This window comes from Aythya marila (genome assembly GCF_965140915.1).
Source record: "Aythya marila genome assembly, chromosome: 6".
Classification (NCBI taxonomy): Eukaryota; Metazoa; Chordata; class Aves; order Anseriformes; family Anatidae; genus Aythya; species Aythya marila.
The window spans coordinates 11,567,808-11,591,893 of record NC_139047.1 but is presented as its reverse complement, the minus strand read 5'-3'; the positions used below and the strand labels follow the sequence as shown (position 1 = coordinate 11,591,893).

Below are 24,086 nucleotides of genomic sequence, written 5' to 3'. Positions count from 1 at the left end.
ACACACACAGCAAGTTCCCCACCTCCCATTCAAGTGTGTTCACAGTCCGAAGGCAACTAATACTAATGCAGTGCTGTCCTACGGTAGAAAAGCCACTTCCGCTGGAAGGTGAACCTATTTTCTTGCATTCTTAACATAAATCTCCAGTTTAGAAGGCAAAAGCAGCAAGAATTACTCCTCAAAGAAGGTAACAGACATTACCATTTTAAATACTTCAGCCTGTCCAAATTAAATTGGGGAATGCCACTAGGAGTATTCTCAGTCAAAGAACATCAGATATACTCAAAGGAAATGAGAATTTTTCTTCTCCTGTAGCACCTTGAACCAAATTAAATACTTACCAGACCTAAGAAAACAAATACCTCCTCTTGATCAAGTACTTCCTCCAATAAGTGGTTACATTTTTAGGAAAGACAGCCCGATGTGGCGATTGCACAGAATGCAGACTACAGACTGACCTGTTGTGTGACCAGTGAGAGGATCTGGGCGAGTGGCTCAAAAATCTCCCAGAGCTGGTTCTGTGACACAACCCAGTGTCCCGGGTTGGAGGAGAGCTGACATTAACGGCTAGGAGCTGCTGCTGTTTCAGAATTTCTGTTCTAGCACCGGAGGCTGCGTTAAGAAGAAAACAGTTAAAAAAATATTCACTGAGAAGCCACTCAATACAGCCTATTATAAATACAACCAATAAATAAATAAATAAAAACACAAGAATTGCAGCAGCATACATTTGGTTTTGGTTTTAAATGCATCGATAAAAAATATATTTCAGCTAATGCCTTTTTTATATTTTTTTAAATCAAATTTAACAGAAGTTTGACATTTCAGTGTTCAAATTATTTCCTGCAAATGGAGAACATCTGACACAAGCATTTTTTTCCCCCCAAAGAAATTCTAGTAACTATTTTTTGCTCTAACTACATATGAAAAATTATGATTTAAGAAGTGTAACTACCCCAACGCCTTACCTGTATTACCTCCTGTACTGTGAGGAATGGTTTCACCCTGTACACTCTTTCTGTTAAGTTTGTTCCACTTTTTCACCAAAAACTTCAACCTTGATAACAAAATTAATTTGTATGATCATTAATAACAAGCAAAAATAAACTAAGTTTTAATATTAAAAACTCTTTGTTGGTACAAATCATATGAAACAATGTAAGTAACAATCCTTGTACAGATGGAGAAAGAATTCTTCAATTTCAGTCCTTAAAATGAAGGCTTATACCATTTTGCTTTACAACAATACTCCGAGGGTTCCAGAAGCACAGCACAATTTACACTTGGTTTACATTAAATAACATTTAAAGTCTAGCAGGTCAACACAACAATCCATAAGAATTCTTGAGAGCTGACAGGAGTCTGTCATCATAAAATCCCAGAACACCTGGCTTCACTGACTCAAATGCCATTTTCATTATATTGCTAACTGAATGGATATGATTCATCATGGAGACACAGCTAGATGCAGCCCACAGGACACTTGCTTTCAGCCAGCTAAGGGATGAAAATGAAAAGAGCAAGCAAACACTGCCTAAGAAACCCTAGCTCTTCTCCAATCTGCCACAGGCCATGTCAGAAACTAAATTCACTGCAATTTATGAAAGTTTCTGCTTACATCAGAGCCAGCAGTGTGCAGTGCACAGCTCCTGCCAGTGTCCTCCAATGAGGATTATGTTGCCTATAACTACTATGCAGCACCAGGAAGACCTGAGCTTAAGAGCCAGGGGTAACAGCAGACTGTTTAAATGATTTTTTTTTTTTTTTTTTTAAATCTCTTTACGTACTTTTTTTTCCCCCCCCGAAGTTACTAAACACTGAAGAAATCTCTTAAGAACACAATCTATGGGACCCTATACATCTAGGGAAGAAGAAAAATCCAGTAATCCAGTCCCTCAAAATGGTTCAAGTTTGGATAGCAAAAAAGGAACAGACATTGGAGCTTAACCACAACATCCTCTTGAGTCTTGGGATGCTGACGTTGTGAGCTGTGGGATGGTAGATAACACCTTTGGTTTGTATCTGGCTCTAAGGCACTGGAAATGTCTGCAAGTTTTGGCACTGCTCTTCCACTCTGACTCTAACCTCCAGGGAGTTTTGTGGCAGCTCCTCCTGCCTCAGAGGATTAGTTTGGAGGTCACTTTCCTCCATCCTTTGATATGGCTATCATAGCGTCTACCTCAAAGACAACAGTACAAAGACATCCTGTACCATCTCCTGAAAGTCTTTAGCTTCTTAATAACATTTTTCCAGTGCATCCAAATGGATAAGAACTGAAAGGATCTCAGTTTCTAATTGCTGTGCATTGATTTGCAAATATATTGCATCTGAGCATCTCTCAAGACGACAGATACAGCTTTTACAAATCTTTTGTTTAGTACAAATGCAACTTAGCACTGACTCTGAAATAGAAATCTGACCAAAGTTACAGCTAATGAGTCACATCTGAACTAGTTTTGGAGAAAGCTTTTGCTTAATATTAAGTATAATAAACCATCGGAACTATTCATTTTTTATATTTCCAATAAAACAAGTGTTCTGGTTTTACCTTGATACAGCGATGACTGCTCTGACTGCACATCTGAACTTGGTAAAAGGGCGGGAATGGGAAACAGAAAGCTGCAGGTCTGCAGGTGCAGGGTAGATTCCCATACGTGCTATTAGAGACAGGGTTGCTTGCTCACAGTCCTGAAATCCACCAAGGAGCAGCAAGAGGTATTTCTTCTGATAAACTAGAGCCTTTCTAAAGCTCTCTGCTCTTAGATACTTCCTATATAATTTCTGCAACTGGAGGAAAAAAAAACAAAACAAACAGCCATTAAAATTTAGCTACATCAAGCCCAGAAAAGTTGATTCCTTTTTCCAGCAAGGTTTTCCACAAATCAGTTATGCATCACTATTTAAACTTATTTTGCTTTGCGATACTGTAGAAAGCTATTTAATAATTATGAAGTATGGAAGAACTGTACATTTCTCTTTAAAATGAATTTTTGAATGAGTATCTGTACTACCAACTCTGCACCAAAACTGTCCAAGTCACAAAGTAGTGGTATTGTACTTTGAACACCATATAAGAAGGTTTGTAGTAGTCTACTGAATTTTTGTACACCCATGGAGTCTTGACTTGACTAAAGTTTTGGCATGATTTCTGATTGGTGTACTGTCTTCATGTGGTGTCTATACTACAGATACAAGGGCAGCCGCAACACCTCTGTACCTAGCTAAAAGCACACAACTTTGGAGTATCAGACTGCCTTTAATGTCCTGAAAGTTTCACAACAAAATTGTCATACCTGAGATTCAAAAACTGTTTTACTCCTCAACAATTAAAATAGCACTTGTATAAAATATTAACCATAAAGCACATCAGTTTAAGTACCCACCTAATTTAATTATAATTAAGTTAGTCAGAATAGAAGTATTTAAGATTAGGAAAAAAGAAATATGAAAATCTAGATGTTTGGTAATTTCACGCTTTGACAAGAAATCTGGATCTCCCTCACATTTAAACGTAGAAAGAGATTCCAAAAGGTAGGTGACTTTTGGTGCAAGTTTCTGTCTAATATCAAGAAAGTTAAAAAGGATCTTTTCTGACATAGGACATATGAGGAAAGAATGTTCCTAATTTAATATGCAGCTATGCAGCTTCTGAAATCATTTAACTATAAGATCACCTTTTAAAATGGCAACTGAAAAGATTACAGCAAAAGATTACAGCATTAAGTTCAAATTAAATGCCATAAACTGACAGATATTTAAAATCTTAGTGGCTGGAAAGGTGTCCAGCAGAAAAGAACCTGGGGGTGCTGGTTGAAAGCTGGATGAACACGAGCAAGCAGTGAACACCAATGGCAGCCTGGTCTGCATCAGAAACAGTGTGGCCAGCAGGACCAGGGAAGTGATTGTCCCCTTGTACACAGCATTGGTGAGACCACACCTTGAATGCTGTGTTCAGTTTTCGGCCTCTCACTACAGGAAAGATTTTGAGTTGCTTAAGCATGTGCAGAGAAGAGCTAGGAAGCCACTGAAGGGAGCAGAGAACAAGGCTTGTGAGGAGCAGCTGAGGGGACTGCGATTGTTTGGTTTGGAGGATGCTGAGGGGAAACGGCAGAGGTTAGATTGGACATTAGGAAGAATTTCTTCACAGACAGGGTGGTTAAGAATTGCATGGGCTGCCCAGGGAAGTGGTAGAGTCCCCCATCCCTAGAGGTATTTAAGAGACGTGTGGGCATGGCACTGAGGGACTTGGTTTAGTGATGGGACTCAGTAGGTCAGGCTGATGGTTGGACTTGGTTGTCTTAAAGACCTTCCAACCTAAACAATTTCATCCCTACAAGTCTGAACTGCGCAATTCCTGCCCCCCTATAACAGCAAGTTTTTATCATATTAATAATAAAGACAACCCAAGCAGAATTACTAAATTAGTTGCTCTACATGTGACAATAATCACTTAGGCAATGATCAAGAATGATAATCCAAGGACTGAACTTTCCAGACGGTTTTATGACCTTGAGTTGGTAATAGTTCTCACACAGCAAATCTGTGCAACAGACAAAGATACTGAGAGCAAAGTGCCAACGGTTTAAATGATGTGCTAATGTTTCCAGCACTGTCTGCTCCTGAAGCTCCAGACGCTCCATTGGCTAGCCATCACTATCATTTTACCTTAGGACTGGAAGTTTCTACCACTGGTTTGTTTTCAATTTCAGCAGTTGCTTTAGCCAGTTCTGACTCTGCCCGCTTCAGTGCATTCTGCAGAATGCTTCTCTCTTGCTGCCAAGCGTCTCTTTCCAGTTGTTGAACAGAATCAGCATCATCTGTAGATCTGATCTAAAAAGAAAACAAAAGTACATGAGCTGTGATAGTTCTCACACGTTATTTGACTTGAAATGTTTGGCTGTGGAAGTAATAACCTAACTTTACGGACAGACTAAAAAACAGCTATCCTGATAGTCACTAGTGGCATTCAGGGACAAAATGGTACAAAAGTAAACAGAAATATACAAGCAGCCCTAGTTAAGAAGTTACAAATTAATTGTTAATCAAATCACTCCTTCCCTCTGTATATGTCTGATCAGTGCCACTATACTTTCAGAGGTGGGACAAAATAGCATCTTGAGAACAAGAGCAGAGGACATACAATTATGTCAGATAATTATTTAAAATAGTTCAAATTATTATTAAAAATAGTTCAAACATGGGAAACAAAACCCATCTGTATTACACTGAACTGGACGGAAGCTACTTTACATTAGTCTTGCCAGCAAGCATCCCAGTAAGGATTACAGTCCTGCCATCCTAGGCATTCTGTAGACAGAGCTGCAAAAGCTCAGTTTGAAGGCAGTAACAAATGCTTGTAATACCTGAGGAGTCCTATCTGATATCCATCAGGTTGATTTCCACTGCATCACTTGGCACGATTACTGCCTATTTGTTTTGGTACAAATTCCTCTGTAGCATTTTGCCTGTATACCTAATAGTCCTCTACTTATCACAACCCAAGGAAGTAACAGAAGTAAATGCCTTCAGTTTCCAGAGCATGTAGTTCAGCACACTTAACTGAAGGAGAAATTCAAGGAGGAACCTGAAACAAGAGGCAATTCTAGAGAACACAAAAGCCTGAAAAGAGGGATGTTTGTGACCACAGAACTAAGGACATCAAGGTGCATTTGTTCTCTAAACTAAAGAAAAGCACATGTCTTTAGGTTTTTAAGTGGAACCTCTCATTAAACAAAAATAGAGTCCCTGTATTTTTTGTGATCATTACAATTGCTTCCTCCAGTACCAAAGTTTGATCCAACAACAGAACAGACTGTTATACCAAGAATACCAAAAAAATAATGTTAAGAGGCCTGCTAACAGAAGATGACCTCAGAAAAAGTTAGGAGCACTGAAAAGCATTTATAGCAGAGTTTCTGAAGACAATGGCCTAATTACACCAAAAAAAAAAAAAAAAAAAAAAAAGACCCAAACATGTTTCTCAGTTTTTTTTTTCCCCTATTCCAGTAAAGTAATAACTTGGAGTAAGCTAAGCCAGACAAACAGCTTACCTCTGCTAAGTCAGGTTTAAATGGAGCCATTAGGTTGTCCTTATTCCCCACAAGCTCTCTGACCATTTTGTCCACAGCAGAGGGCCATATAGGTTTGTGAGAGGAAGGCTTAGTCAAATCAACTTCAGAGACACCTACCAGAGAGCTTGCACCATGCCTAGCCAGCTGTTCATAGATCAGACTTGTATTACAAAGAACATGAGAAAAGAAGTTACCAAAAGCCTCATGTTCTGAAAAGTCACAACTTTTTCTCAAAGGTAGGTTTTTGGGGAATCTTCTACAAAATTGTATGTCAAGCAGATGAGGGAGTAGAGGAAGGATGAATTTAACAGAACTAAGATTGTTAGCCATAAATCAAAAAAAGGTCAGAATGGCTGCAATGCATTTGAAGAGCTCTCTTAAATAGAAAAGAAAGATATTTATGACAGTACAAACTTCTGTGGTGAATAATATGGAATTTTACGGAACCGAGTTCAGTTTTCAATAATCCCTAGGTATAAGGTATCTGTAATACCGCAAACATGAAACAAGACGTGCCTCCTGAGATGAAAAACCATTACCACACTTTTTGAAAACTGCTTGGCAATTTAACGGAAAATAACTGTGTCCGGATGCATACAGAAGAAGCAGCAACATTTCCCAGGGTTTGATAACCTCAAGCTTATTACATACTTACTACATAGCTAGGAAAAAAATGGCATCAGAAACAGACTTCACAATACACAAAGTGCAAGAGTATGATATTAAATATGCGAACATAAAGATGGTGTAAATAGAAGTGTTCCTATTTTTTTTCCTATCCCAACGGCAAAAAGGAAAAATTGTTAAAAAAATAACAACAACAAAAACACAACACAACAATCACTACCACTACAACTTATGTACATATTAGAACCCAAAGAATAAAGAACAACTTCATAATAATCAAATATATGCTGTTTTCCTCACCTGAGATGCAGGAGGAGACAATAAATCTGATTTCAGTTCCTTTAACATCTGCAGTAAAGATGCTAGAGCTTCATTATTTGATGCAGACCAATCATTAACTGTTCTGTTAAATAGAAATACTTTTTCAGTATCAGGTTGATTTGTAGTAATTTTGTATTGAGATTAGTATACATCTGATTCCTTCTCCCCACTGAAATACCTTTTAAAATCTTGATGCTGTCTTTATGTACTATTTACTACACAAAATACTACAAATACACAAAGAAATTAACAGCTTTTATTAAAGAGTAGAATTTCTAAATACTGCTGCACAAGAATTTATTCAGAAGCCTGTACTTTATGCCAACCTGAAATTCTATTATACAAATTCAGGCTGCAGCTAAATGTTACCACAGTATTTTACTTTGTTGCCAAAGAAAAAAAAATAATTACTGCTGCTTGGCCACTCATTCCTGATGACTACCTTTTCTCTTCCATGCTCGATGGATTTTCCCATTCCAAACCTGAAGCTGTGTTGATTTTATTTTTATTTTTTTTTGATTGCTCTCCAATCAAACTTCTACAGTTATCAAACTGACAAAATTCTTTCCAACTCAAGGGTTTTCTTTATGGATTTGTTCTTTCTAAGCAAAGTCACTTCACAGATCTAGTTCAAAAGCAGGCACACAAGCTTCTAACAGGAATGGCTGCAGTGTGATGACAACCTTTTAAACAGTCTGCTGCCACCATGAAACCATGGTTTCACACAAGGTAGGTCTTGTAAGCAGAGGAAGTGATACACTAGTCATTTCCTTCAGCACAGGGCTTTCAGCCATGACCCACATGAGTTTAGAAGCAGGATGGAAAGAAAATTACTATTCCACAACAGAGTTTAAATGGCTACTCACTTATCTACTATTTTATATATGAACTCATTCAGACATGCAGCTACAAAAAGCAACTGCTGTCTTATCTTCTCCAGCTGCTGTTGCTGCTGTTGCAAGTTCAGTTTTTCACTTTCTTTTGTCATGGGTTGTTTGGCATTTTGATCTTTGTTTAAAGCACACAACAGTTCTCGTTGATTGTTGGAAGACGAAGGACTTTCTCTTAACTCTAATACTGCCAGTATTCCTTGCAGCTCTTTAATTTTTTGTTCATCCCTCTGGTGTTGCAGTTCCAAATTTTTCTATTTGAACAGAATAGATAGTAATAAATTGCTACTTATGCATACATATACAGATTATATTAAAATATAATATATTTTCAGTCTGCATAAACAGAAATAAAAGCATCACACCCAACTAACATACCCATCTCAGTGCGTTCCTTAACCCACAAACCCCTTATAGGAGAAGACATATTACTGCACTCCAGGGCCACCAGTAAGCCGTTTAATTACTATAGATAAGGCATCTTCTCCAAAACTTACAGACTCTGTGACTGACAAGTCTCCAGAGAGTCTACAAAGCCTCCCTCCGCCTCTAACGAGAAAGGAGCTAAGAAACAGGAAGGGTGAAATTGGAAACAAGAATGGTGAAAAAAGCAGAAAAACAGCTAATGATTTTTTTCAGAGCAATTTGTTTCAGGTATTTTAATTGAAGAATACTATTTACAGGTTCTCTGTTTGTTGGCTATTCCAGAGTAAGAGAAGACTTGAATAAACATTATTACCAGTCTTTCTTGATCTCTCTGCCTGTCTGTCTCTTTTTCCATTTCTGTTTGTTGCCTCTGCTCTTTCTCCTCTTTCTTGTTGTTATGTTGTTCTTGCATTGTCTCAAAGACTAACTGCAATTGTTCCTCATCAGCTTTCAGCTTTCCCTCTCGTTCCTTCTGGGCCTCTAGGGAGTGGATTACCTCTTGCTTTTGACTCTGAAGAGACTTCATTGTAGCTTGTAGTTGGTTACTGACCTCTCTTTCCTTCTGTGTTTCTTTGCAACGCATCCGTACTTCAGCCTCTAGCTGCCTTTTAGAATGAACAGCCTTATGGTGTGTTTTGTCAAGAATAGCAGTGAGCTCTGTTGTTCGGGACCTCTCTTCTTCCAGCTTGGCTTGAAGCTCTCGGATAAAGGCTTGTTCCAGCAATGATGCCCTGTGCTGACAAGAAGCGTCTTCCTTAGCTCTCATGCTCAACTGTTCTGTCAAAACACGTTCATGATTCAAGGAATTCAAGAGCTCCAATGAACGATTTTTCTCAGCTTCCAAATTTCTCTGTAGCTCTGACACTTTTTTCTGTTCTTGAGACACCAACGCTTCACAGCGTGAATGTTCTATTTGAAGTTCCTTGCGGAGATTATCATTTATCATTTGCTCATGCTCTAAGGATACAGACAGCTGGCTATTCTGCACTGACTGCAGCTCCAAGGCAGCCTGCAAATCCTGCTCAAAAGGAGAGGCATGAATTAATATTCTAGCATAAACATTCCTTTGTTGGAGTAGGCAAGCATTCAATTTTCAACCTTCTGTTTTATCCATGGAGAAATTCAAGATTGAATTAGAGCAGTTCAGGTATTAAAAAGTTTAATTAAAAATTACAAGTTTAATTTTCTAATTATGAGTGCCAGAAGCATAGAATCATTAAGGTTGGAAAAGACCTCCAAGATCATCTTGTCCAACCATCACTCTACTACCAACATCACCCATTAAACCATGTCCCTAAGTACCACGTCCAATGTTTCCTTAAACACCCCCAGGAATGGTGGCTCCACCACTTCCCTAGGCAACCTGTTCCACTGCCTGACTACTCTGAGAAGAAATATTTCCTAATTTCTAACCTGAACCATCATGACACCAAGTAACAAAACCAAAGATCATACTAAAACATCTTGCAGCACTTTTTTTTTGCCTCTTCAATCAGTATGATCCTCGTTGGTAGTCAATGTTCTTTACATCACTCAAATGCCTTAATAAATGACACCTGAAGCAGAAAAAAAACTGTACTGATTTAAAAGAACCAAACACACTTAAGCAGTAGGAGCATTTGTAAAATCTCTAGATTTTACAGCCCATCTATTTGAAGCACACAGCATAGACTGATGATTATAATCCATTCTCAGGTCAATTTTGTGAGGTAGTGCATTGCCATCACCACATCTTTAAAAGGGAAAGAAGCAACTGAATGGGCAGTCTCACAATGCTTGCAGACAGAACTAGCACTGCTGAAGTCCTATGAGGAGTTTCTACCCTCTCCCTCCAGTCAGCACCAGATCTTCTCTGGCCATATAGGAATCTAGGTCATGTGGCTATAGGGCAGACATCTGGCACAAACTGGTATTCCATCAGCATTCTGCAGTGGCACTTATGAACAGTTTAATCTGTAGCATAACTCCATATCTTGGGCCATGCACTTCTTTTTAGCCTTTAAATAAGGTGGTCCCTGTCTTCTCTGCCTGAGCAGTCCTTTTACAAGATGGAACATGTTAGCACCATGCCTACCACACAAACAGGAAAAACAAAACAAAACACCTACACACTCAAACACCTATCAGAAAGATAACAAATGAGAAGACAGACTAGAAAAAACAGAGTCAGAACTGTCTCTCCCCATTTTGGTTATCTAACCAGGATTGTTCTGGAGTTAGAGTTTGGCTTTGGTTTCTAATTTTGCAAAAGGTTTATGTTAAATCATCATAATTTTCTAGTCATTCTAAAGTCTTTTACAAGAACTAAGTCACTGCTATCACAGTATCAGTGAGAAAGCTGTTCATTTGTTTTCTATTCGGTTCAGAAGAAAGGGTACAGAAATAAATAAAGTTTGGTTAACCTCCAAAAATAAATTTTACATCAGAAAGGTTCCAGATACTCTCTGCCAAGTGTATGTATCATTAAATGGTTTTCTTTATAATCTTAGTTGATCATACACAGCACATCCTCATGGCATATTTGCTCTGGAATAAAGGGTGCAATTACACAATTGTAGAATCTGGCTTTTGCTGTACAGTAGGGGCAGTACAAAACTGACCCCAAGAGAAAGTATAAGGCTGTGAAAACATTAATATATAAAAAAGATGCATATAACATTTGCTTATTTCTGTATGTGCAGACAGTAACTGAAAGCTTTAATTCTGCAAGGGAAAAAATGCTATGCACAATGGGCAGAAGTAACTTCTATTTTTTAAAAACTGTTATTGAACAAAAACATTGGATACAAAAAACAGTGCAAAAATGCGTTCATTCACTTCTTTTGTGCACGAAGTTAAGATGCAGGGCATTACCTCCAAGGCCTTTTTATTTTCATCTTCTGTTTTCTTATGCTGGAACTGTTGTTCCTCAAGCAAGCCTCGCAGCTCTGTTTCTCTCAGGCGTTCGGTCTGCAATTCTTGGAGAGCAGCTGTCAAATCCTTTTCTTTATTTTCCAATTCAAAACTGAAAAGTTCAAAATGACACTTTATGTTCTGAACAGAACATCCATTGCAAGTGATTTTGGATTACTTTTTTGTGAGTTAGCCTCAGTTAAGAAGGTCAGTTTCAAGTCACAGCTATTGAGCATTTTAAAACAGCTTACTTCAGTGCAAGCAAAAGCTAAAATTGTCCTAGTTAGTACCTACTAAAAGATATAGGTAAATTATCTACACAGAGAATTGCCTCTTTTGTTCTACCAGGATACTTTTATTACAGTTATACAACATGCCTTGACTGCTGAGAAGGTTATGAACTAAGTGCTACTGGGAAGGTAAATATTTGAATTTGAATCAATGAATAAATAAATTTGTTACTAAAAAAAAGCAAACATATCCATGAAAAGTGACAGAGGCACATCTGTGATCCCAATGAGTATAAAACTTTTTCAGACCTGTCAATAAATTTAAATAAATAAAATCTACTGCTCACCGGAACTTGTTTATTTCCCTCTGATGCTCTTCTAGGGCTTTTTGTAGCCTTTCATTCTCTTGCTTATGTTCATATAGCTCTGACTTCAGGGCTGATACTTCTGCTTTTTCTTGATTCAAGAGTTCACATGTTTCAGAGACTCTCTTCTGCTCCTCAGACAATGAGCTTTGCAAGTCACTTACAATTGATTTTTCCTGCTGAAGTTTATATTCTAATAATTCAACTAGGATAAGAAAATGTTAGTAGTTATTTATATTACAGAGAATTTGACAATATATTGTCAGTTACACTGCTTCAAATTGCAGAAAAATAGTTGTATTAAAGCATTCTTGTCTTGAGAAGTTATTTATTTTCAAATATTATAAGAACAAGCAGAAAGATGCATACATATGCTACAGCTTTGCCTGCTAGTGGACCAGGAAAAGTGAGGATATAAAAACTGAGTGAGACTTTAAGACCTACTGTGATATACTGCAAATAACCTTTTACTCATAGATCCTATAACTCATTAAACAAAATGATACATTTACTAGCAAATATATATATACAAAGAATTCCCTGAAAACAACCACAGGTGTCTTACTAGACTTAATGTTCTTTCCTGAATACATACAGAGAGTCAGCCTTCAACTCCATTGCTTTGGGTTCTTTTAAAGTTTCTCTTTGCTTTTCACAGATTTATCTTAAACAATGACATTAGAAAGAAGAAAAGGCCCACTTCTTCCTCTGCTAAAACTGGCTTTTTATCTGCTATGCAAAAAGGAAAGAACTGACAGAGAAAACTGGGCAACGAGAACTTGACAATTACTACCTTTCCTCCGAAGCTGGTGTTCTTGTTTGCTCCCATGGTCTTCTGCATTTGTAAGGGTTTCCTGTAACTGCTGCAGCTTCTCCTGGTTCTGAAGGTGTGTCATGCGTAGCTGAGCTCGAAGGTCCTGTATCTCAGAGAGCAAGCTATTTCGGTCTGAAGAGAAAAGATGTTCTACAACCATCTGCCTCTGTTCCTCCTGAAAATGATCCAACTCCTATTAAATCTACAAGTCTATCTCCATTTTTCTTCCAACAGAGATAAACCCTAGAGAACCACTCAGTACAAGTTTTACAGAGAGGCAACTTCAAATGACTAAATAAATATTTAACATTAACTGTTTGAATTAAAATGAAGTAACAAAAGACCTCATTTCATTAGCTTCAAAATAGCATAATAGTAACAATAATAGTTCATACATAGCAGTTACCAAGATGAAAACTAATTATAATTAAAAAAAACAACAAACAGTTATGGAGTTAGCTCAGGATACACCCTTTGCAACAGAAGTTTGTGAAGCTCCAGATGGGATTCTTTTATCAAATATTTCCTTTTCCATATCACAGTCTCCTGCTCACTATTTTTGTCTGGCTGCCAGGTAAAATAATCAATAGGCTCTATAATAGAAGAGCTTGAGAAAAACAGTGTCAAAACAGACTAGAAAAGCCTACTCATCCTATACAAAATCCAAATTAATGCACACGGTATTATTTAACAATGGAAGTAACAAACTTATAAAAATAATAGTGGTATCCATGCAACATGTCCAGATCTAACCCCAAATAAAGAATGGGGAATAGAAGTGATTTAGGAGCATAATACTAAGGTTTTCTTACTTGTTGTTTCATGATATACTCTAGCCTTTCTGCTAATGAAACTTCATCGCCACACCCAGGATTGGAGAAGTGAGACTTCAAGTCAATTTGCAACACATTTCTCTCCTTCTCAAACACACTCTGTACTGCTTGGAGAAATTCTGCTCTCCAGTCAGCAGTAATATCTGAATATTCCTGTAAAAAAAAAAAAAAAAAAGGCACCTATTACCAATCTGTAACCTACTGTCTTTGATATCATTACTGCATAAAACTAATTGCTAATTCAAGCAGACCAAAGGTGTCTGAGAGGCCTGTTCAAATCTCAGAAAGAGTCCCCCGCTCCTCATATATAAACACATACAATATGTACTATACTTATTTTATATATATATATATATATATGTATATATATATAAAATACATCTCTCTCTCCATATATACACACACAAAACAAGTTAACCAGTTTTTAAAGGGTACAAGACATCTTTATTTTCATACCTTGTTTCCTCTATCTGCCACCTTGCTAAGATAATCTTTCAGCGACTGTATAGCTTCCAACAAGGCGATGCCCTCCTTCTGCCATCCCTCCATCATTGCTGTGGTCTGATGAATATTTTTCTGATCCTTAAAACCAAAGGAATGTTCTGACAAAGCCAATATTTTGCAGCTCTCCTCATATACCATCTTCAGCACAGTCTGACAAGAGAAAAAAACAAAAAGAAAACACTCAACATTAGGAAACAGGCATCAGCATCTTGACAATGTATGAGTGGAATCTGATAGGACTAGACAACAAAAATAAGGTGGCTGTCCTAGGCTGTAACATCAATAAAGGCATGAAGTTCTGCCCTGGTACTTAACATGCTTAGTAAACTCAGAATATGCACACACACCCCTTAAACACTTTTTCCAGGAATAGGTCAAGTTCTATCAAGTCATATTATTAAACTCCAGTGATGATAGAAAATTATATATTTAGACAACCTTGGCTTAATTTAGCAGATTGATTATTTTAAGAGATGTTATTTGTACATAATCTTAATTTACACAGTAGAAACTGTTTCCTTTGATATTACTGGGTAAAATAATCTCTTTTAAATAAAATTCTCCATTCACAAGTTATTACATCACACACAAATGTTTTCTGGTCTCATTATGAGGAATGTCACTGGAGATTTAAATCATTTTCTATGTACATTTAACCAGAAATAACCCAACCTTGACATAGAACTTTTTCTCTTTGCTACTTACTGCTACCACAACAACAATACAAGGTACTTTTCCTTAACTTTTTGTATTCTTCTTTGCACTTCTCTGCATGACTTAACTTTTGAATCAACCCAAGTTGCTTTTCTGCATCTGGAATCAAAATACTGAATACTTCAAGAAGGAATGCTTAATGATGCAACCCTTTAGTAAATATTAACAAGAGAAGCAGAAGCACACTGAAATGTCATACTAAACATTCAGCATTGGAACATGCACTTAGATCTTCCAGTCAGTAACTGATGATCCATAAAAGCAACTAAATAAAAAAAATAAATCTCTACTTTTTCAAATCTTCCTTCATTTTCCGAGCTTGATGAAAGTGTCTGTTAGACATTTTGGGAGGCAGCAAGTACACACTGGGAAATATACTTCTAGTTTTACATTACTTAAGTTTCTTCAAATAGTATTGTACTAGAAAACCCTGTAGTCTACCACACTAAGCCTTGTACTTCTTGCCATCCTCACACAGGAGATGATTTGGAACACTGAATTTCTCCCTTCTACCAGCTGGAATTTCTGGAATCACAGAGAGCTTGCTCAGCTACAGCACCAAAAGAGTCCCTGGGATATATACCTTCTTGAACTCACTTTAATGACTGGAGTAAGCAATCATTGCTCAGTCTTGCGTATATTTTTCCTCCTCCTTGAACCATCTGAAAGATCCCTCCATACAGTGGTGTTTCCACAGATCTCCATCAGATCAGAATGTCAAAAACAGGCAAGGGAGCACCATTTCAATTATATATATTTCTTTATGAAACAGCTTTCTGTAAAGCCTCTGAGATAAACTCATCAATCAACAAATCAGCCCTGCCACATGCTGGAACATCACCAGTGTTGCCCTAACAAAACTTCTGTAATTCTAGCGAGTACAAGCAAGTCAACAGGCTTGTTATATATGAGTCATTTTTGCTTGTCTCAAGAATCATAATCAACTTGAGGTTTAAACCATTGCAGAACAGTTCACTGTGTAAATTTTCTAAAGCAGTTAGCTTAGAAACCAACAGCTAACTCCATTTTATATTAGCATTTCATTTCTACTGTTTCAGTTTTAATTTGATAGTATGTTTATGTTAGCAATATATTACCTTCAACTCTGGTGAAAGTACTTCCTTTTCTCTCATTGATTCCATAACATCTGAAAACATGCCACGGTACTGCATGTAAGCCATGAAACTTGCATCTAGGTGGTCTGATGGTTGTAGCTCCTGCTTTAGTTTAGCTGCCAAATTTGAGCTGGTACCTAGAGAAAGAGACAGCCCCCAGGTGTTAGAAAGCTGAAGAGAACATGAAAGCAGCATAACTGCTTACAAATAACTGTGATTCCTTCTGCTAGCATAAATGCATGGTTAGCTGATTGAAATAACTTATAAGAGGTTGACCCGAAACACACTTAAGCAGGTAAAAAGGTTAGAAGTCGCCTTTAGCACCAGGAACGACAATGATGATTTTAAGTTAAAACTCAAAACCCCATGTCTCCTGTCCAGTATGAAAGGGGACGAAGATGGAAAAGTAGGCTTTCACTAGCGTGACCGTCTTCTGAACCAACTAAGAAAGGCACAGATATCAAATAAAAGATGCACAGTAAAAGAAAATCAGGGAAAGTGGCAACATTAGAATAGTTTTCTCCTGAAGCTATCAAAAAAGTGAAAGGAATCTACAAAGTTGAACTTACTGCTGCCATATTCATTGCTCATCACATCTGTGGCAGATCCTCTTGATCTTATGTCATCTTGCAAATCAGATGGGGTTAGATTATCTGCTTCTCTCATCTGCTTGGAAATAATTTTTCACATTAACTTAGTTTTCTCAACCCAGCTGTTGAGATGTCTCTATTTATAGCACCTTTGTTACTGGTGCTGACTTGAGTAAATGCCTACTCCTTCGAAGAGTTAGAGGCAGCAAATGACAGCACATGCAGCACCAGTACTCCTTGAAAACCATTCTGTCTACATTTTTCTCTTTCAGTAGCCTTAAGAAACAGAACAGTCTTTGAAAGAGAAGCATTCGCATTTAGTCTCAGATGACGTGTCATTCTGAGGAATACTGTAAATAATTTCCCTTTAGATACTTTTCTTCTGTAGCAAAATGGAAGAAATAAGAACATTACATACACTTTACAACTTGCAAGTAGAACAAAAACTTGCTTTCTGCAGCATGAAAATAAATTTCAATACTGTGCAATTTAAAATATAAAATATGGTAATTGAGGAGAAATTATAAGCCTCTACTGAAATCTGTTCAGTCTATGGGGGTATAACAGTGGACTTGATCTTAAGGACAGCTCACAATGAGGTTCCCTAAAAGCCAACCTGAAATCACACACACAACATCCACTGTTGTGTCAGCATCCAGAAGATTATTCATTTTCAAATCAAAAAGGGTTAGAAGTTCAATATAAAGTTCCAATATACAAAGGGCAACCTCTCTCATGAATGGCCCACTGCACCAGCACAATAAGAGCCATGCTAAATTTCATGTGGAGCCAAAAAACCCAAACAAGCCCAAATTCTCTGGCCTCTATCAGAGCCTGTCAATTTAAGTTGTGTGTGTCCGAGAGAAGCTGAACTCTGCAGGAAGACATTCCCTTTACATACAGCCCAGAGTTTGCTCCAGTATCTGACAGTGAGAGAGGTTCTAACAGTGGTACATCCAGAACAACGCTATTCGTACCCTCTGTGTGTCTGTGTGTAATTTTCCACTACTTAGAGCCAATCACCCAACAATGATTTAGGATGGGAACAGAGCTGAGCAGTCTTGTGTAAATACAATGAAATCAAGGTATGAAATATCACTTACCAACAAATTTTTCTCGATAACATGTTCATTGTCATCAACAGAATAGGTACTTTCAGAGAAAACTGGAGATTTTACATCTACTCCCAGTACTGCTTCTTCACTGCCATTTTCATACAGGTTAGAAAATCCCATCAAAAGAGAATTATCTCCTTGAAGGGATGACCTAACGTGTACCACTTGAAAATCTGTGTTTTCAGCTTCTGAAAAGGGTGTCACATGAAGCACTGGTTCAAGTTCCATGCTTGTATCTTCCTTCCTCACAATCTCAGGTGAACCCCACAAAGCCATATCCACAATGAAATCCTGGAAATCTTTACGTGTTTCTTTACTGTAGCAGATGTTCAAATTGTTTTTTGGAGAATCAGGACTTTGATCATTTTCCAATGTTAGTTGACAATACTTTTTCAAATTTTGCTTCTCTTCAGATCTGTTCATCATGTCCATTTCCTGAGTTGAGATATCTTCCTGTGATTGTTTAATCTGAGATTTTATATTTGCGTTGTGAGTCATAGAGTCAAACATAACTTCACCTTTTTCCTACAACGAGATAAAACTATTTCTTAATGCAATTTAAATATGATTTTACAAACTGAAAAACATATATTTAAAAACTCATTGCAGAAATTATAATCAAATCTATTATTATTCCCAGATTTTATACAATAATCCAACACTTTCATTTATTTGATATACAAACTAAACAGGCTTTTTTTTAACAAGTGTATCATCAAAGGGAAAAAAAATCCCATACAATAAGAAAGTGTACCTATTTCAGCAGAGCTGACTTTTTCATCAAACAGGAAAAACAATATTCCTTGCAGCTATGTAGATGATCATCCTACTTTTAAATAAATAAAAATCAAAACACGTTGCTTTCCTGATTTGACAAATCTCCCCTAACTATCTTAATTCCTGACCCAGGGCACTGGAAAAAAACAAACAAACAAACAAAACGGTTAAAATAAAAAGCTCTGTGTACAGTTCCTGTACCTGTCATTTCAGCCCAGGAGAAACAAACACCTTTTTGCTGCACCTCCAGCTTTCATTTTGGTTAATTTCCTAATTTTCATTACATCCATTTATATAACATTTATATATTCATTTTCACTCTTTCTTAGAACCTGTAGTAGTACAGGCCATCAGCACTTTTATTTCTACTATTACAGCACTGAAAGGAATAACGATAGGGCTGTAGAGACTCACAATATTGGCTTATTTAAAACAACAGCATAATAGTATTAATAAAATAATTACATACCAGTATATCAGCTGGGGAAAGCAAAACTGGAAGTGACTGATCAACATAAGCTTCCACTCCTTCCAATTCCTCCATTCCTTTTTTAAGGGCTTCACCTTTTCTTCCTCCTTGGCTGAATACCTTGAGAAAGTTAGCATCTTCATTATTACATTGCTCCTTTGACTTGGATAACTTCAACTGTGAAATAAGTTCATCTCTTTCCAATTGTAAGGCTTCAAGCTCTTTCACGTATGCCCTGATCTGATCTTTCAATTTTGCAGTGCTACCTCGCAGTTCATTGATTTCTCTCTGATTAGCTGCTTCTTTCTGATTCAGTGTTTGCACCTGAAAATCAAGTCTAGAAACTTGTAACTGAAGACTATAAACATCTTGAGCCTGATTTGCATCTTTCTTTTTCAATTCAGTTTCAAGTTCTGCTGCTTGTTTTGTTAAGTATTGCAACTCATTTTTGTCAGCTTCTCTCTGATCTGTCATTATCTTCACTTGTGTATCTTTTTCTAGAATACTTGCTTCCCTCTCTTTCAGAGTTTCTTCAAGTTCTTGAATGCGAGAAGTAGTAATTCTTGCTTCAACCTCTCTCTGAGATGCGCGTTTTTGGAAAAGGCTGTATTCTTCTTGAAGTGCATTGTACTGTATTCTCAGAGAGGTTAGTTCTGCAAGGTGCTGCTTTGATGACTCCTGTGCGTTTTGGCATTTTTTCTCTAAAATTTCCACTTCCATTTTCAACTGTGATTCTTTGTCTTCCAGTTGCTGCTGCAGAACTTCTCTAGCAGTTGAGACAAGCTCTAGCTTTTCCTGAAGTTCTCTCACACTGGTGATTAGCAATGCATTTCTTCTGTCCACATCAGTATCACCCTGAAAATCTGTCAATCCCTTCAATTCATTCTGAAGGTCTTCTGCTGATTTTTCCAATCCAAGTTGATAAAGATCACTTTGGTTGTCACTAACTTCATGGCATACTGGTCCAAACTGCGCCAACTCTTTTTGAAGTTTCTCAATTACACCATGAAGTTGCTCTACCTCTTCATCTTTGTCCTTACGCAGCCGTTCCTGGTCACTACGAAGGTGCTCAATGAGAGATCTGAGTTCTTCAATTTCAGACTTTCGGTTTTCTACAACCTGAGCAAAAGGATAAGGTCTGAATATTAATATGCGTAGGAAGAATTGCTATTGCACATAGAATTCAAACTACTTCTGTTCTGTTTTTTTAAAATCACACATTTGATAGCAGAAACAATTACAGATTTCAGGTGGGTAGCTACTCAGAATACTCTCTACTTTCCTAAGAGAAATATCAAATAGTCTTCATTTGCAATTTGATTCTGTATTTGTTGTTTACATCAAAATAAAGCACTAAACTTCTAGTAAACTTTCTTACTGTATTCTCCAGAGTGTTCTCTAGCTCATGCTTGAGTCTTTTCATTTGTTCATTCAAATGATCAATTTCTTGATTCTTTTCTTTAAGTAGCGCTTCCGGGAATGACAGAGCTGAGGTATCACTTGTACCTAAATCCTGATTTTGCTTTACATGAAGTTTTGTTAGATCCTCCTGTCGAGAAAAACAGAAGTCTCATTCAAAAGGACTTACTTTCTCCCCCAGCCTAGTAGCAAAACAGACCTAAGGGCTTTACTTAAACATTCTCCTCCTTACTATAATGTTAATTAAAAACAAACAAACAAACAAAAAAAACCCACACAACAATAGCTCCTTCATTTGGTTTTGTACAACTGGATTAAATTGTCACAATGTTCCTTAACTTTCAAGGTAACAGATAAACACTAATTGCCATACTGACAACCAACCAGTTTTATAACTTAACAACATTTGCTGTGGCCATAGAGGTCAGTCAGGAATGCATACAAAAGTGTCATGTTTACTATACAGCAATGCTGCAGGCTCAATCTATCAGGACCAGAAAAAAAGCTAAGCTTTTAGTGTCAAATGAACACAGAAGATAATGCCATAAGCATGAATCTATAGTATTTTGTTTTTGTTGTTGTTCTAGATATCTTTTCCCAATAGGAATACAATAATAACTTGACAACAGAAACGGAGTACATACTTATCACATTATGAGATAAAGACCACAACACTCAAGAAAGGAGGTATCTGAAGTTTTACCTGAAACACGCTGAAGCCAAGAAAACCTACCTTCAAGCACGCATTCTCTAGCTGAAGCTGGCTGATGCTGGAGGTGCTAAGGTTTTTTTGCAACTCTAGCTGCAAGTTCAGCTGCAGTATCTCCTCATTTTTACTTGTCAATTTATCTTTATATTGATCTAGTTGCTCTAACAAGCTTGCAATCTAGAAATAAGAAAATGCATAGCTGTTTTAATTTAGTCTCCTATTTAAGCAGGAAATAAAGTTTCATTCATTGCTATGTTTAGTTAGAACAAGTAGCTTCAGCAGATTCTATGGTTTAAACTCTCCCTAATTAAATTCAATAAATTAATAAAATATCTGAGACATAAAAAGGAGTAAGAAGCTAGTATTCCAGCTCCTCAGCTAGGTACCAAACTGCTGCAATGGTGGTTGCCTGTTTTCTTTAAAATAAAATCTAACTGGTCATAAAAGATGTGTTAATTTATGTTCTTGACAATCAGGGTCTGACCGCTGATGTAGTTTGAGATAGCAGTGAGAAACGTTAGCATGTGATGTTTAATGTAATCATAAGCAGTAACCCAAACACCATTCTCCTCCTCTTAAAAGAGGGAAATTAGCACTGCAGTGCTAATCCCAGTACACAACTATTAGAAGAAATCTGAACATTGACAACTTCACCCTGTAAGAGTCAGTAACTACATATTTCTCATGGTTTTTCTCTCTTGCCTTACTGTGTAGTGAGTTTCAAGTGCTTTAAGAGGGACTGGTGAATCCTGAAATAAGACTTCTAGAGATACAAACTTCAATGTGTAAAAAATGAGTTTTTATTAGCTTACTGCTTCTGAAACAAAGGTGTAGAGTTAACTGAAGGGTCATCCATACGTTATTTTTCTTCACACAACCTAAACTGGACTGTATGTTTGTATATTACGTACGCAAAAGTAATTGTGCAAAATTACATAAAAATACTGCATGAGGGATGAGTATGTGGGTGTGCATGTGCACCCAAAAAAAGGTCTAAATAATGTTATCAGTTATATTGCACTTTAGCTTAGCTTGGTACAAGTACTCATCGCTAAAATTCTTTGGCCCACAAACTGTAGAGGGTCAGATGACACCATTATGCATCACTGGCCCTCCTTTTCTTAAAAGGATCATCACTTACTCTCAAACAAAAATTTATCTGTTTCCTGCTGCACCTCAACTTTGGGGGGGGAAGAAAATCAGTTTACAACAGAAATTGATCAATCAAAGCTGATATGAATCATCACAGGACAATTTCCAGAGGAATGGGAAACAGACAGAGGGACAATAAAACAAAGAAAAAAAGTGGAAGCTTAGTTAACACCAAACCACAGAGAATACTAGTCAAAAAGGCACACTTAGTACATGAACTTTTGTCATTTGATCTTTGAATGGCTTAAATTCTCAGCTGTAAGTTTGCACAAAATGATTCTAGAATTATGTAAGCGACCCAAAAATCTACAGAACACTAACAAAACTCAAATTACCTCTCCCTCTTTCCTCTCAAGTGCTTCCTGTTCTGCCTGTAACTGTTCCTTCAGCCCTTGGTCAGAAGTGCCTTCTGTGGGTACTCTGTGCCTCGCTTCATCCAATTTAGATTGTAGGGCAGAGATTTGAATAAGGTTATTGTACTGCTGCTGTTGCAATGCTTCTTTATCCTGCAAAGGAATTTTTATGTTAGAGTTAATTGCTGTCAATACACAAACCCATCTGGACAGAATAATTCTACCAGAAAACTTATTTTTCCCAGAAAAATCCAATGTAAGAACAAGCTAAATATAAGAGGTGGAGAGTTTTGGGTAGACCAAACATCTCCTACAAATATATCATGATAAATCATAAAATGAAGCACCAGCACTACATTTTTGCATCAGATTTGTGGTCTAACAAGTTGACATAGTTTTCTTCCTTTATTTATTTATTTTTAAATTTCTCCTTCAGTCCTCTCTGTGGTTCTAACACAGTCCTCAGGATCTGGGTCAGTCCAACATAGAAAGATTCACTTAGGAAGTCATCCAAATAGCATGCATACATATTTGTACTTAAAACGATAAAGGAAAGCTGGACATGAAACCTACAGCAGGAACTGCCTCTGCTGTTCAACACTTATTCTGACCATAGCTCAATAAACCTCTAACAGAAGGATTATTTTCGATTCATTATATAATTTGCCAAAAATAAATTTACTATTTTTTATCTAATTAAAGAGAGTTAAAACCCAGAGTACATCGATAGCACCTTCTGATCTTAAAATGAAAGAGACGTCAATAAAAGTAAAAAAAATCAGAAAGTTTATGTTGTACCACACTACCAAAACAGCACGCCCAACAACACGTATTTAAAAGAGCTGCTCAAAACTTTATGCAGATACTGAAGGGTCCATTGGACTTCCACCCACCAGCCTCTAAGCAGTCCCCACTGGCCTTCTGGCAGCTCTGGGGCAGTCCCCACATACACAAAGCACACAAGAGGAAAGGGGAAATTACAGGGGATACAACCAGTTAAGTTATGATGAATTTTTCTTGCCATCACACAGTATCTGTGATATTAACCAGCCCCTCAGGTCTTCTGCTGCCATACACTATGATGAAACCCAAACAACACCGGTGTCTATCTTCAGTTTCGATGTCAACTAAAAAGACAGACATTATCCGCACCATTTTGAAGTTCATCTTGATCACTCACAAAAAGCTCCCAATAACTACATGCAGATCTGGATTACTGCAGAACCAGGCCACTTCCCCTCAGATGTTCTTCCATTTATTGCACAGCAGAGCTACAAGTGTGTCATGGTGTCTGCACAGCTCAGCACACAAGAGTGATGTTTCTCTTAACATTCTTCTGTTGCTATGTTCTAAGGTCATAACAGTGACCCAGCAAAAGCAAGCAGCAACCCAGGCAAAAAACAGAGCTTTATGCAAAGCATCAATGTAAAACCTGATTCTGGATGCCCGTGCAGTTAGGGCATACTGTGGTACCACCTTTGCCTGATTGCAAAACATGTCGGATAAGGATAACAGGCTCCTTAAGTGAGTACCACTTGCAAGACCTCAAAGCAAAAGAATGGGCCATCAACTCAGAAGGGCCAAGCCCCTCCCAGCACAACCCTAACCAAAACCATCAATGTTATTTACCAACAACCTGGGCAGCTGAAAGAAATTGGGCCAGAAAAGAACAAAGAATACCTACTCTAGGCGGATGATGT

The 24,086-nt window shown here is 37.4% G+C and overlaps 1 protein-coding gene across 10 annotated transcripts in view; it reads right to left on the bottom strand.

Annotated features, from left to right (window-relative positions):
• Positions 1-24,086, bottom strand: part of PCNT (pericentrin) — a 79,775-nt gene that overhangs the window by 4,582 nt on the left and 51,107 nt on the right. For 8 of the 10 annotated variants that reach the window (XM_082763599.1, XM_082763603.1, XM_082763602.1 and 5 more), the window contains 19 exons: positions 22,369-22,539; positions 20,906-21,058; positions 20,132-20,302; positions 18,754-19,872; positions 17,496-18,032; positions 16,372-16,471; positions 15,785-15,939; positions 13,926-14,123; positions 13,449-13,622; positions 12,616-12,811; positions 11,805-12,027; positions 11,189-11,339; positions 8,649-9,353; positions 7,886-8,163; positions 6,999-7,101; positions 4,666-4,830; positions 2,549-2,787; positions 969-1,057; positions 459-612 (listed from right to left, as the gene is read on the bottom strand). In XM_082763599.1, coding sequence (XP_082619725.1) covers positions 459-612; positions 969-1,057; positions 2,549-2,787; positions 4,666-4,830; positions 6,999-7,101; positions 7,886-8,163; positions 8,649-9,353; positions 11,189-11,339; positions 11,805-12,027; positions 12,616-12,811; positions 13,449-13,622; positions 13,926-14,123; positions 15,785-15,939; positions 16,372-16,471; positions 17,496-18,032; positions 18,754-19,872; positions 20,132-20,302; positions 20,906-21,058; positions 22,369-22,539 — 5,081 coding nt within the window. The remainder of the gene's footprint in view (positions 1-458; positions 613-968; positions 1,058-2,548; positions 2,788-4,665; positions 4,831-6,998; positions 7,102-7,885; positions 8,164-8,648; positions 9,354-11,188; positions 11,340-11,804; positions 12,028-12,615; positions 12,812-13,448; positions 13,623-13,925; positions 14,124-15,784; positions 15,940-16,371; positions 16,472-17,495; positions 18,033-18,753; positions 19,873-20,131; positions 20,303-20,905; positions 21,059-22,368; positions 22,540-24,086) is intronic. The other 2 variants (XM_082763606.1, XM_082763601.1) reach the window with 2 other exon arrangements.